Source organism: Rhineura floridana, chromosome 15 (genome assembly GCF_030035675.1).
Source record: "Rhineura floridana isolate rRhiFlo1 chromosome 15, rRhiFlo1.hap2, whole genome shotgun sequence".
NCBI lineage: Eukaryota > Metazoa > Chordata > Lepidosauria > Squamata > Rhineuridae > Rhineura > Rhineura floridana.
Window position 1 is genome coordinate 2,389,917 of NC_084494.1, and position 15,307 is coordinate 2,405,223.

General features: G+C 46.6%; 1 protein-coding gene across 7 annotated transcripts in view; it reads left to right on the plus strand.

Moving 5' to 3' along the window:
* GRIK3 (glutamate ionotropic receptor kainate type subunit 3) overlaps positions 1–15,307 on the plus strand; it is a 339,684-nt gene that overhangs the window by 219,760 nt on the left and 104,617 nt on the right. For all 7 annotated transcript variants that reach the window (XM_061597982.1, XM_061597980.1, XM_061597984.1 and 4 more), the window contains exon 5: positions 7,079–7,132. In XM_061597982.1, coding sequence (XP_061453966.1) covers positions 7,079–7,132 — 54 coding nt within the window. The remainder of the gene's footprint in view (positions 1–7,078; positions 7,133–15,307) is intronic.

A 15,307-nucleotide genomic window follows, 5' to 3' on the forward strand; every position in this document is an offset into this window, starting at 1 on the left:
CAAGATAAGATCGCACGTATCCGCAGGGATCTTGACTCCGATGTTGCGACAGATGAATCCATTGAAGTGTCCGGAGCACGGCCTTGTCCTTCGTTATTGGATGAGTTTCAGTTGGTGCAGCTCGAGGAAGTGGACAAGGTGCTTGGAACGGTTCGGGCGACCACGTCTGTTCTGGATCCTTGCCCATCTTGGCTAGTGAAAGCTAGCAGGGCTGGGACCACCGGTTGGGCCAAGGAAGTGGTAAATGCCTCCTTGAGGGAGGGAGTAGTCCCTGGTAGCCTCAAGGAGGCAGTAGTGAGACCTCTTTTAAAGAAACCCTCCTTGGACCCAGATAACTTGAACAACTATAGACCGGTGGCGAATGTCCCTTTTTTGGGCAAGGTTTTGGAACGGGTGGTTGCCGGCCAGCTCCAGGCGCTCTTGGATGAAACCGATTATCTAGATCTGTTTCAATCCGGTTTTAGGCCCGGTTTTGGCACCGAAACAGCCTTGGTCGCCCTGTATGATGACCTTTGTCGGGAGAGGGACAGGGGGAGTGTGACTCTGTTGATTCTCCTTGATCTCTCAGCGGCGTTTGATACCATTGACCATGGTATCCTTCTGGGGAGACTCGCGGAGTTGGGTGTCGGGGGCACTGCTTGGCAGTGGTTCCGCTCCTACTTCGCGGACCGTCACCAGAAGGTAGTGCTTGGGGAACATCACTCGACACCATGGACTCTCCATTGTGGAGTCCCTCAGGGGTCGGTCTTGTCCCCCATGCTTTTCAACATCTACATGCAGCCGCTGGGTGCGGTCATCAGGAGTTTTGGAGTGCGTTGCCATCAATATGCTGATGACACGCAGCTCTATTTCTCCTTTTCATCTTCTTCAGGTGAGTCTGTTGATGTGCTGAACCGTTGCCTGACCGCGATAATGGACTGGATGAGAGCTAATAAACTGAGACTCAATCCAGACAAGACCGAGACACTGCTGGTGAACGCCTTCCCTGCTCAAATGGTGGATGTTCACCCTGTTCTGGATGGGGTTACACTCCCCCTGAAAGAACAGGTACGTAGTTTGGGGGTTCTTTTCGATTCTTCCTTGTCTCTCGAGGCCCAAGTGGCCTCGGTGGCACGGAATGCATTTTACCATCTTCGTCTGGTAGCCCAACTATGCCCCTATCTGGACAGAGACGACCTCGCCTCCGTTGTTCATGCTCTGGTAACTTCAAGATTGGATTACTGTAATGCGCTGTACGTAGGGCTGCCCTTGAAGACAGTTCGGAAGCTTCAGCTGGTGCAGAACGCGGCTGCCAGACTATTGACGAGGACCAGTCGGTCTTCGCATATAACACCTATTCTGGCGCGTCTGCACTGGCTCCCTATTTGCTTCCGGGCGAGATTCAAGGTGCTGGTTTTGACCTATAAAGCCTTACACGGCGTGGGACCTCAATACCTTGTGGAACGCCTCTCTCGCTATGAACCTACCCGTTCACTTCGTTCAGAATATAAGGCCCTCCTCCGGGTACCAGCTCATCGGGAAGCCCGGAGGGTGGTTACTAGATCTAGGGCCTTTTCTGTGGTGGCCCCTGAGTTGTGGAACAGCCTCCCCGAAGAGGTACGCCTGGCGCCTACACTTCCATCTTTCCGGCGCCAGGTAAAGACCTTTTTATGCTCCCAGGCATTTTAATCTTTTAATTTTCTTAATCTTTCTACTTTTAACATGTATCCTTCTTAATTTGTGTTGTATTTCGTTTTTGTTGTGCTTTCTGTTGTTTGTTTGTACATGTTTTTGTGATTTTTTACTATGATATATTGTATTTTATCTTGTTTGTTCACCGCCCTGAGAGCTATTCTGCTAAGGGCGGTATATAAGTTGAAATAATAAATAAATAAATAAATAAATAAATAATAAAAGGAATGCATCTGAGCATGTGCAGAGTGCCTTTTTATCTCCACTCAGTGGAGAAGCAGCCCTGTATTATACTTTGGATGGGGTGGAACATGCTCTCAACTGGCCCAGGAACCAGGAACCCATGGGAGAGACCCGGAGCCAGAAGGTGGCCACGTTGGGCACTGGCTGAGGGCCCTTGTGGTTGAGAGGGGCCTCTGCTGCTGGGGATGGGTAGCTGTAGCTCCTGCACCATGATCCGTGCTAGCATCAGGTCGTGGACCATGCACTCCGCAACACAATGCTGGCATGGCTCGCGGACAACACCCCTCCCCCTGCCAGCATGGGCTTAAAATAGCCCTGGCTGGGCCACTTCCCATATTGCCGCATTAGCATGTTGTGGCTGCCAAGGGCCCACTGCAGTCTGGTGCCGGGCCCTGCCTGGGGGATCTGCGAGATCTACCCTGAGCAATGGGTAGTAATGATGCAACAGAGGAAGGTTTTTTATGGGGCAGGAAAAGTGTCTGAGGGCATGGAGGTCAGGAGAGTGGGGGACATTGGATAGTCAAGAAAAGCAGTGGCAGGAGGAACATTCCAGGTAGGTTGGGATCAAGACTGGGGCCAAAGAGGAAGGGTCCCACTGACTCCCCCTTCCAGAGGTCTTTGTCCTGGATTCTGCTGGAGCACAGGCCGGCACAGCGAGTTGATTCTCCAGGAACTGCACAAATCCATAAGCCAGCTCCTCAGTGGATGGGCCCAGGACCCTGGTGGCGTGATCTGGTGACTCAGAGCCTGCAAATGCATCAGGTCTGCATCAGAGCGAGAGGACAAGACCTGATCAGAATGCCAGAAAATGAGGGTAGTCAGAGGCAGGTCTTTTAGGACCAGGGACCCGGTGAATTATTCTGACAAGAACTGGGTCTCCGATGGCCCCTTTTATCCTTCCGGGCCTCCCTATGATGCCTCCCAGACCTGCTCCCTGGCCAAGAAGTGCAGACCTTGAAAGGGACATATCTTCTGGCCTCCAGCCTAGCAGCCAGTCACCACTTTTGCTTTCTCACCAAGCACATTGTCTGCATTGGCGAGGGGGCTCTGCGAAGGGTGAAGGTGTGTGTGGGGGGGGGGGTTAGGATGTTGGCCCCTGAGTGGAAATCAAATTTGAGGGCTGCAGTTTCTGGAGTCTGGTCTCAAGCCCCAGTTCCTGGGTGTTGGAGCTCAGGCCCAGTGCTGCCTGAATCTGTGCCACTGGCTCCCGTCCTGTGTGCCCATGTCTGGATAAGGGCTGCACAGCTGCTCAGAGAACAATAGGACTACCTCTTCTCCCATGTAAATTATCCCTCCAGGTGGTGCTTTGCAAGAGACAAGGAGCTGTCAGGGCTTTGCCACACAAGACCACAGCGTAGCGCATAACTTGCTCCTAAGCCCAAACGAGTGGTATGTTGCAGCACTGCCCTGTCATAAAGGCTTTGTGGGTCACAAGTGGCATGTTTAAATGGAGATGTGCACGGACAAAGTCCAGCCATGCATATATGGCAAAGCTACTGCACAATCGGCTCACCCTGTGCCCAAATTAGCCTCAGTGCAGTCACCTGGCAGCTCAGTACATGTCAGGGTCATGTGACTTGGTTCCTTCGTTCTGCATCACTGACTCAGAAATTGGACCTGTGGGTTCTTTCCCCTGCTGGTCCCCCCAATGACATCCAGGCCAGGAAATGGCTAGAACAGAAAGCAGAGGCACAACAGGCTCTGCCCGTCCAGTCCCTGTGCTTCCCTTCCCCCCTCCCCATGCCCCCAGTTTCCTGCTTCTCTGCAAACTGCTCCATCATTCCTCCCAGCTAAATTCTGCCCTAATTTCAGCAGAAGCAGCACAAAGCCAAGAATCCCTCTGGCTTGAGGTGGTGGCTGTTGGCTGAATATGTGAGCGTCCTTGAACACCCACATCTGTGGCAACAGCTCAAAGCTGTGGCAGAAGAAGGGGGGCGGTGCTCATTTGAGGAGAGTTTTACCTTCTTGCCTTCCAACTTAGCAAGAGCAATTTGGGGACTTGACTCACCGTCAGCAATAGACTTGCATTGTGTGAGAGAGATGGTCACTTTTTGTCTGTCATTTTCTGGAGCGTCAGCCTCTGCTGCTTCTTCAGCCTCTCTCAGCTGAGAGCAGCCGGTTCTGAGCAAGGGTGCTTTTCCCCGCTCCCAACAGTCACTCTTCCTTGTCCCATCCCCCACCAAATCGCTGCCCCCTTCAGGCCTTTTTCCTCCAGGCCTTCTCCTCTGTCCACCTTAACTGTCAGGCTCCAGCCGGTCCCCTTGCCCGTCAGCAATCTGGTTTCAGGACGTCTTCTCAGGCACCTTGGCACCTCCCCCTAGCCCCCATCCTGCCAACACCACGCTGCTCCCCCTGCCCTTCATTCTGCCTGAATCCTTTGTGCACAGTGGAAAAAGAATGCTTTACTTCACGCTACATGATTTTATAGGCAGCCTCTGGGGCTTAAAATGGGCCTATCATCATCAAGATGGTGGGTTGTCCATCTTCTGCTGCCCAAATCAGCAGCGGTGTGGAGACATGCTGTACTTTGGGCTATCTGCAGCTCCTGTTTCTTGCTAGAAATTGCAGTTATGGCCTCGATTCCAATCCACCCATTGAGATCTCTCCCTCCCCTGCTTGGAAACATTGAGCCTTTCTGTGGGCTGCAGCAACAACATTCCTTCCCAGGCCATATTGGTAGTATTTTACACAACTTGTCAGGCACTTTCAATGTGTACTAATTGATTTAATGCCATTGACAAATATGAAAGAACAGCTGTGTTCCCATCCCTTCCCCACTCGCAACCACACATTTACCTCTGCCATTTTATTTGACTGTTGAAATATTTCTAACTAGAGTTTCTACAGTGCTGAGAGTTATCCTCGCTCTGACAAATAAGAGGGTGCACACGCACAGTTGTTTAGTACTTAATTAGCTTTATGTATGGTATATGTTAAAGGCTCACACAAAGCAGAGAGAATCAAAGCTAATACAAATTTAACAACTTAAGAGCTCCCTTCTCTTGTTTCACTGTCTGTGAAAATGGAAATGGACTGCCTTCAAGTCGATCCCGACTTATGGCAACCCTCTGAATAGGGTTTTCATGGTAAGGGGTATTCAGAGGAGGTTTCCCACTGCCTCCCTCTGAGGCTAGTCCTCCCCAGCTGGCTAGGGCCTGCTCAGCTTGCCACAGCTGCACAAGCCAGCCCCTTCCTTGTCCCCAACTGCCAGCTGGGGGGCAAGTGGGCTCCTTGGGACTCTGCAGCTTGCCCACAGCTGCACAGGTGGCAGGGCACGTAACCCCTGAGCCACTCACTGTGGGGGGACCTTTAGCTGGCCCTTGACACCCAGGAGACACGAGCGGGGATTTGAACTCACAGATGCTGGACTCCCAGCCAGGCTGTCCTCCCCACTGTGTTATATGAGCTGTGAAAGCTTGGCATTTTTGTATATCTGGATTTTGTACTTTGCATTCATTTTAGACCAGAAAAAAAGTGTTGGGGGGGGGACCTCTGAGAGCCAATGTGGCATAGTGGTTAGAGCAGCCTTTCCCAACCGGTGTGCCTCCAGATGTTGTTGGACCACAACTCTCATCAGCCTCAGCCATTGGCAATGCTGGCTGAGGCTGATGGGAGTTGTGGTCCAACAACATCTGGAGGCACACTGGTTGGGAAAGGCTGGGTTAGAGTGTTGGACTATGACCTGGGAGACCAGGGTTCGAATCCCCACACAGCCATGAAGCTGACTGGGTGACCTTGGGCCAGTCACTGCCTCTCAGCCTCAAAGGACGGCAATGGTAAACCACCTCTGAATACCGCTTACCACGAAAACCCTGTCCGTAGGGTCGCCATAACTCAGAATCAGCTTGAAGGCAGTCCAACCATCCATCCATAACACACCTTTAAGAAGATATGCCAAATCATGTGGGTTCATTTGGGGATATTTATTCCAAACTGTCCCTGGGCCGGAGTTGTAGGGGGACAGGGGAGAGCGAGGTGCATTATTTTGCAGAAACAGAGCTGGCAGAGCTAACTGTTCTTGGGTGCGGCAAGTGGCCTTGCTCCCGTGGCTAGTCTTCCAAGAGTGCTCATCTGCCCTCCTCACATTCCCGCTGCCCTGAAGCCCTTGGAGGCAGCTCCCTCCCCACCTGTTGGATTGGTGGGGTCAGCAGTCTTGGCAGGCAGGCGGGCATGGCTGAGCATCTGGGTGCGGAGCAAGGGCTTGCTTGACCCTTGCCAGCCTCTGTTTGCTGAGAAACTGAAGCGCACATGACAAGATGCTGAATGCATCGTTTCTCATTTAGAAGTCATTTGCAGCTTTGGGTTTAGCTCATGGCAGATGGAAAGAAAAGGGTCATCCGTCCCATTTTCCAGTTTGTATAGAAATTTGCATACCTCTCTCAAAGGGCTGTGTGGCGGGGGAGGGAGGGGGGAGGGAGGGGGCCGGAGGGCTTGGGACAATGTCAGAGAAGGTTTAGCTGCTTGTTTCTTTTCTGTGCTCCCCAGGGGAGACAAAAAACAATATGCACCAAGGTGAACTAACCTAAGCAACCTCTGCAGTCTGTATGCCGTTAGGCAATTGAGCCTAATCCATATCTCTTTGAATGTTGTTTCCTTCATTCCGCTGGCCAAGGAAAGGGGAGAGCAACCCTGCAGGACGGAACTGAACCCTCTGCCCTCCTGGCCCTGGGAAATCTTTTGCAGCCACCCTCTTGCCTTCAGCCGGTCCCAACCATACATTTCCAAGCTCAATCTTCTCAGGACTAAGGGCTAGAAACATTTTGAAGGAAAGTTGGGATTCTCAGAAAATTGTACTCTAGCATCTAGGACCACACACTGCTTTTTCCACAGCTTGTGCAGATGTGTGGGATGTAAGGAAGCCTGACAGAGGATTCTATGATGAGTTAACCTGAACTAGGAATGAATCTGTAGCAATCTGAGGATCAAGCTGGAAGCCAGTCAGGACCTGAGAGATCAAATCTGCCTGGTTGGCCAACACGTTAGGACCCGAGTTTTAGAGCTCTGTTTCTGGGAGCTCCAGCACTGAATGCCACAGAGCAAAGAAAGGCTCTTTGGCTGCCCTGGGACATTAGACCTCTTTCCTGCAAGGCTCCACAAGCTCATTCTGTCTGTCACTTGTTTGCATGCTGCCTTTTTAATTAACCTTCTGTTTATTTTCCCTCAGGCCATGGCAATGGGGATGATGACGGAATACTACCACTTTATCTTCACCACACTGGTAAAGTATCTTGTTCCCTGCACCGGCCTTACTGACCTTGATTGCTCTCCTCAAACGGGCTTTGCTCAGATTGAGACAGGGAGTTAGGAGGAACCAGATTAAAATGGCCGAGTGGGCGTGCTGCCATTGACAACAACAGAAACCCAGCTACTGTCACCTGGTGACTTGATGTGCACACTAAGAGAAGGAACTGCTAAAAAAAGGTCCCCTCCCCCCAGATGGCAGTTGGGTAAATCCAAGAGAAGACACCCATGAAGCCCCTCCAACACCCACTGACTGGAATGCTGCCCAGTGTTTGATGGAACAGTGAAATTGAAATAGCTGATGAAGCCATTTGTTGCATCTGTGTGCTTCCCACCTTGGTTGCCATAGCCTCACAACAACCTTGTGAGGTAGGCCACTACAATTTCCATAGCACAGATGGGGAGCAAAAGGGTAGCAAAAAAAGTCTGCTGCAGAGGAGGGTGGAAAATCCTGGCCTTTATCTACCCTATTTCTCTTTCCTCTTTTAATAAATGTATATTCTGCCTTTCTTCCCTCCCGGAACGCAAGGCAGCACACCCTCTCGGCAGGCTCCCACCCATGTACTGACAGATCTAGGCCTGCTTAGCTTTAGCAAAGGTGATGTGTCAGACCCTGCCGCAGAACCAGATCACATCCCCCAGAGCAAATCACCCACATGGAAATGTCTGCATTTAATTTTTAAAAAGTCTATCCTCCCACCAATATAAAGAGACATTTTAATTACTGCTGCCACTGTTATCTATCTGCAACAGCTTTATGCAACTCTCTGATAACCTCCTATTAATCAGGACCAGCTGAGTCTCTGCAACTTTTTTTTTTTGCAAGTAAGTACAAGCCTGGAGGTGAAGATGAGGAAGGGGTGCGTGGGAGAGGGGAGCAAAAGAGAATTATAATAAATTAATAGATAAGCAATTACAATTAGTGCCACTTCCTTGAAGTAACAGCTGTATCGAGGGAAAGATATTTTAAGCTGTCTCTGCTCTAGGCTTTGTTCTTTTCAGAGCTTCCATTTCTGCCATAAGAGGCCCCAGGGTGTGTGTGTGACTGAATTAGGCTGTTGTGTTATGCTAAAAGGTCCCCAGTGGACTCCACAAATGCTGCAGTTCAGCAGCAGGCAAGGGGGGGGGGGCAACTGATTTGCCAAACAAGAAGCCTGAATGTGTAGAGCAGCCTTCCCCAACCTGGTGCCCAACCAGATGTTTTGCACTATAACTCCCATCAGCCCCGCCATCACATCCATGTGGTGCTGGCGCTAGTGGAAGTTGTAGCCTAAAGTATTTCTAGGACACCAGGATGAAGAACGCTGGTGCAGGACCTTGCAGATGGTCATCCTGGCTTGAGTTGCAGGCAGTTGTGAAGCTGGAGAATACTGGTATAGGCCACATGTACAGACCGGGGGGGGGGATTCTGGTCTGGCAACCGGGGTTCCCTTCTGTTTTAATGTGGGCAATAGTATCCAATTTATCATACATTTTCTTTTCCTCCTTAAATGGAATTATGAAGAACTATTTAAGAATGGGTGCCTGCATTTGCTTCCCCCCCTTTCCCTCCTTTCCCCTTGTCTGCGGTGTTTTTAGATTGCACACCTGCAGGCAGGGACTGTCTTGTAATAACTGAGTGTATGTAAGCCACTCTGGGAGCCTTTTTGGCTGAAGAGTGGGGCATAAATACTATACTACTGCCCACCTCAGTAATAAGAAATACATCATGCATCCCTGTGAAAGGTTGCTCCTTTCCCCAGTCCATTTGTTTTCAAACACTTCCAGAATCTTGGATGTTTCTCAGAAAGAGTTCCTCCTAGAAATTTAACTAATAACTGTTTCCTCCCCATTACCAGTCCTCCTCTGCTTTGGGCATATATGAGACAAGAGTGAGGCAGACCTGTGGCTTCTGCAGACCACATTATACCATGCAACACTCTGCAGCTTAGAATATGTGCCAAATACATCTGCAAGACAGTGGGGTTCTGAGACAGACTTAATTGGATTTCTTACTAAGCAAGGCAGTGTGAAAAAGGGTCTCTGAAAAAGTTCAAAAGCCATAGTCCTAGAACCCTGAGGGTTTAGTTCTGGCCAGGATGGAGAAAGAGACCATTTCCCATCAACTTTGATTAACGAAAGGGTGAAGAGAAACTCCCAGCTGCCTTCCATTTGAAGAAGGGTCCAAGTGCCTTGGTCTCCAGCCAGCCAGCCAGCCAGTCATCTGACTCAAGCACCTGCTCATTGGTGGTGCCTCTTTATGCCTCATAGTTACAGACGAAAACAAACTGCAGTCCTTTTATCATTTGTAAGAGGTACTATATCAGCAGAGTGTCATGACATCGTAATTAATTTTTTAAACAGCCGTTAGCAAGTAGCATCAAGTAAAATAATGAGAAGGGAGGGAAAGGAGAAATGAGGAACTACAAGAACTGGAATAGTTGTTTGTGAACTTTTGGAATGTGTGGTTCAATCAAAATATTTCTTTAACAGGTTAAGATTTTTAATTCATGTTTTGTTATTTTTAATGCATGTTTTGTGAAATGAGAAAGTGATTAAATGCAAAACTCTTGAAGCTCAATTGTTTCACTCTCCCATGTTTTCTTTCTGATCGTGCACGTGTCAACGTGCACCTTAAAGAAATGTGGCAGCTGGTCTTGGAGTTGGCTGTGTCTAGTGATGGGAGCACTTCCTTTGACTCTCCTCTCAATTGGCTCAGTATTTACAAGCTTTCTCAGTGAACATTCAGAAAACATTTGGTGACTTTCTGGAGTTCTTTCCTACCTCACCATTAGGGTTGCCAGGTCTCCGGTTTTCTGCCAGAGTTTTCGGCAAAAGGGGGCCGTCTCCGGCCTCCGGCCATAGTTTGTTTGAAGCTGTTGATCTCCAGCTTTCCAGTGTCTCCCTCAGGCACGCATGTGTGATTGACTGGCCGCCTTCCCACCCTTTGTCATTGAGGGAGGGACTACTAGAGGGACAGGAAGTGAGCAAAGTGTAGCCGCCGCCCCTGGAGCAAGAAGGCCTCGTCGGAGGAGGCCGGCCCAACTTGTTGGTAGCTAGGCCTCTGCTTGGGAGTTGTCGCGCCGGGGAAACAGGCTTGGTAGGCCCGAGAGAGAGAGAGAGAGAGAGGGGGGGGCAGGCAACTGAGCTGTGGAGTGAGCAGATTCAGCCCCACTACACCTTCTGCTATTGCAGACAAATACCCCCTGCCTGGGTCATTGCTCCCACTCTTTATGGACTCCATAACTGAAAGTAAACTGAGCTGCTAGAGCCATGAGGAGGGGGAATTGGCAGGTGAGAGGTAAGTTGAAAGATCCCTCTCTCCTTTCCAACATTTGCATTGTTAACCAGCCTGGGATGGGGTGAAACAGAAATATTCCAGATAAAGTAAAATAACATGCCAGTTCTCCCCTGCTTTCACTTTACATTATTTTGGCTACCACAGGTTTGGGAACCTGCATTTGCTAAAATAATATGTAGTCCCTTCTGCCCTTAGGCTGAAATTCTGTGCACGCACAAGCTTAATTACTATTAAACTCAGCACTTACTTCCAAGTAAATGTAGGTGGGACTGGGCTGCAAGAGGCACAGAACAGAACATGAAGAAATAATAACTCTGAACTGAGTCTGACTGCTCGTTTCTTGAAACCACATTTTTAAACTTGTGCATAAAATAAACTAGCTGGTTACAAAGTGATTGCTTGCCAGAAATCTAAGGATGTGTAAACACAAGCTGAAGAGTTGTTGGAAATTATCAGGGATGACGTGTATGTATAGTATTACTCAAACCTGTAGAGCGACAGAGTATTGAACTGATGTTTCCTTTAGCTTGTAAATAAAGAAACTGCTTGAAAATTACTGCACAATATAGAAGGTTCAACTGTAATTATTTTATCTCAAAGTGCCTGCTGAACATAGATGTTGACATAGTTTCAGCTATTTTACAGTTTATGACTGCAGCTTACAAACTGTTGGGAACTTTGTAATGTTAGTTTAGTGAAGATATAGTCATGTTAAGGGCTGTCATGTCAGCTTGTTGTTTCTAATGGTTACAGATGATCCATTGTGTCCCAGCTCAGTCACAATGCAACATAATCTGAATCATGTTGTCTTCTGGCTAATCAATAAATGACTCTAGTTAGTTAAAAGCAGCTGTGGGGAACCTGTGGCCCTTTAGTTGTTGTTGAACTACAACTCCCATAATCCCTACCTAGCTATTAACAATGCTTGCTGGGGATGATGGGAGTTGTAGTTCAGCAACATCTGGTGGGCCAAAGGTTCCACACACCTGATTAAAATTGTCAGCTGATACATGATGGGAGCTGTGGGTGGAAACTCCCATTGGGTCAATAAACTGATTATCAGAGGGCTCTGATCCTGCAAATATCCAGTTGCCACATACACTACAGTTCAAGATCCACCAGCCACTACAGCAGGTCTGGGGAAACCATGGCCCTCCAGATGTTGTTAGACTCTAACTCAGCCTTTCCCAACCAGTGTGCCTCCAGATGTTGTTGGACCACAATCCCCACCTTTCCTGACCATTGGCAATGCTGTCTGAGGCTGATGGGAGTTGTGGTCCAACAACATCTGGAGGCACACTGGTTGGGAAAGGCTGCTCTAACTCCTGTCAGTCCCAGCAAGCATAGCCAATGGTCAGGAATGAATGGAGTTGTAGTCCAACATCTGGGTGCCATAGGTTTCTCCACCCTGCATTATAACACTGCCAGATTTAAAAAAGCAAATTCCTGAAGGAAGGGCTCAGTGGTATACCACATGCTTTGAACAGGAAACGTTCTGGGTGCAAGCCCTGGCATCTCCAAGTCAGGCTGGGAAAGACCCCAGTCTGAAATCCTGCAAAACAATACTCAGCTAGTTGGACCAATGGCCTGGCTTAATGCAAAGCAACTTCCTATATGCCTTTTAATTAACAGTAGTTTACAATTTCTGGAAGGTTGTAATGTTGTGAGAAACTATGTCTGCTGGAATTTGCCCTTCTGGGCAATTTTGAAAGTCCCTGTCGTATTTAATATGGCATCTGTAACAGCCAGTACATCTGCCCTTAAACTAGCTTTGCTTTCTTTTTTATGAAATTAACAGTTTGATTCCATGTATGTTTACCCGGAAGTCTAACCCACTAACAATATTTATTCCCAGTCCTAAATATGCATAGGACAGCAACCTAAATTATCACTGATTTCACTGAATGTGGTCGCACCATACGTGCAACCCAGCTCCTCGCTGATTGCAGCAGAATTAATTCTGTATGTACTGCCTTATTAAGACACAGCAACAGATTTATTCAATATCTAAAAGACTCTGGAATGATTGCATGACTAACCAGAAATCTGTAAGCTATATGCAAAGCAAAACTTCATTATGAAATGTTAATGTCTAGAATAATTTATGCAATGAAAAGCTCAAAGTAAAAAGGCTGATTGAGGTTTAAAAGGTTAACAAAAATAGCTGTAACTTCAATACTTAACAGCACAATCCTATGAATGTTTACTCATAAGTCCCACTGTTTCCATAGGGTGGGGCATATACAACCTACTATATGTATTTAGGATTGAAGCCTGTTGTTGTTATGTGCCTCCAAGTCGACTATGACTTATGGCAACCCTATGAATCAGTGACCTCCAAGAGCATCTGTCATGAACCACCCTGTTCAGATCTTGTAAGTTCAGGTCTGTGGCTTCCTTGATGGAATCAATCCATCTCTTGTTTGGCCTTCCTCTTTTTCTACTCCCTTCTGTTTTTCCAAGCATTATTATCTTTTCTAGTGAATCATGTCTTCTCATTATGTGTCCAAAGTATGATAACCTCAGTTTCATCATTTTAGCTTCTAGTGATAGTTCTGGTTTAATTTGTTTAATGTGGCTGCAACCATATCTACTCAGAAGTAAGTCCTATTGAGTTCTATGGGGCTTAGTTCCTTAATAAGCATGTTTACAGTTGCTGCCTTCAGGGGCATCCATCTGTGCTCCCATCTAACATCTCTGCAACACTAAGCTCCTTTCTTCCAATAATGGCCTGGCCTGAGGGCACGTAAACCCTTCTTGCCAGAAGCAAGTAAGCTAGATTAAATGTTCCCTAAAGGCGTTGAACTGTGACCTGGCAGACCAGGGTTTGAATCCCCACACAGCCATGAAGCTCACTGGGTGACCTTGGGCCAGTCACTGCCTGTCAGACTCAGAGGAAGGCAATAGTAAACCACCTCTGTCTGAATACTGCTTACCATGAAGACCCTATCTGGGATCAACTTGAAGGCAGTCCATTTCCATTTTGCATCACCCTAAGCTTGTGAGAAAGAATGACCTTGTCACTTCAGATGGACCTAGGAACACCCTATTTTAGGTAAGATTTCTATTTTAATCTCCAGATAATGTTTTTTTTTTTTTTTATTAATAATTTTTATTCAAATTTTTCAAAAAACAAACAAAACAAAGTCAAAAAAACATAACAATACCACAACAAAAAATAAAAAATAAAATAGTTGACTTCCGATTTGTCGCAGATCAGCTATAAGTATATAATATACATCAAACCTGTCCCTTAATGTATACATACAGAATCCCTTTTCTCCATAGGCTGTCTTAATTAATCGTCAAATCCCAATATCATCATTTTATTTTGATCTTTCAACAAAAAGTCTAAGAGAGGCTTCCATTCCTTAAGAAATGTATCTGTCGATTTTTCTCTAAGTAAACATGTCAATTTATCCATTTCTACTAAGTCCATTAATTTCAATAGCCATTCTTCCGTTGTTGGTGTTGATTCCATTTTCCACTTTTGTGCATATAATAATCTTGCTGCCGTAATCATATATAATATTATTCTTCCATATTTCTTTTCTATTTGTTTATCCATAAAACCCAATAAAAAAAATTCTGGTTTTGATTGAATATTTATCTTTAGAATTTTTTGCATCTTCCTACCTATCTGTGCCCAAAATGATTTTGCCTTTTTACACAGCCACCACATATGATAAAATGATCCTTCTTGTTGTTTACATTTCCAACAAACATTAGAAACATTACTATACATTTTTGACAACTTTTCTGGAGTCATATACCAACGGTACATCATTTTATAAAAATTTTCTTTAAGATTATAGCATAGTGTAAATTTCAAGCCTTTTTTCCACATATTTTCCCATTGATCCATTTGTATGTTATAACCAAAATTTTTTGCCCACTTTACCATACACTCTTTTACTTGTTCTTCCTCCATATCCATTTTCAATAAGAGTTTATACATTTTCGCAATTATATTTTCATCATTTGTACACAATCCTATTTCAAAATCAGATTTACTTATTTCAAACCCATACATTTTCTTGTCTATTTTATATCTTTCTAACAATTGTAAATAGGCAAACCATTGAAAACTATATCCTTCCTTTGTCAGTTGTTCTCTCTCTTTCATTATATATTCTCCATGTACATTTTCTAATAGTTCTTGATAAGTTAACCATTTCACTTTTCCAGCCATTTCTCTTCTGTAAAACGCTTCTTGACTTGAGACAGAGAATTTTTTTTGAATGGTATGCTCCAAGCAACTGTGGTTGATACAATGTATCATGTTTAATGATGTCACTAGGGCCCGCCCCGTGACGTCACTAGGGCCCGCCCCGTGACGTCACTAGGGCCCGCCCCGTGACGTCACTAGGGCCCGCCCCCATTTTCTCAGGTTTTTGGATGGTTCCGACCTGGCAACCCTACTCACCATGTGTGTTGATATGTGCGCACATGTGTTATCAAAGTGCTTCCAGCTAATTGTGGTTTAGGGCCACATGTATGATCTTGCAATGAATGCGGATGCTGCAATCCCACACCCAGGTTCCTTACTTATGCAGCACAGTATTGTTTTGTAAATTACATGCCCATTTAACTAGCTCATGTAGTTCCAAGGCAATCAATATGAGCGAGCTTTAAGTGCCTGGTCCACTGGCTACTGACTGAGCATGTGCAGAATCTTGTTTAACATTCTGAGCCAGATGAGAACTCCTGAAGGAAATGGCACTCAGTTCATAATACAGCTCAGTGTGACATGCTGCTAGACAAATTAATATGCTGAACCAGTTAATTCTAAAATTCAGCACCATCTGTACCTATAGCTGTGCTGGAGGTGGGGGAGCAGGAGTGATTTCTTGCTAATCCTCTGAGCTCTGC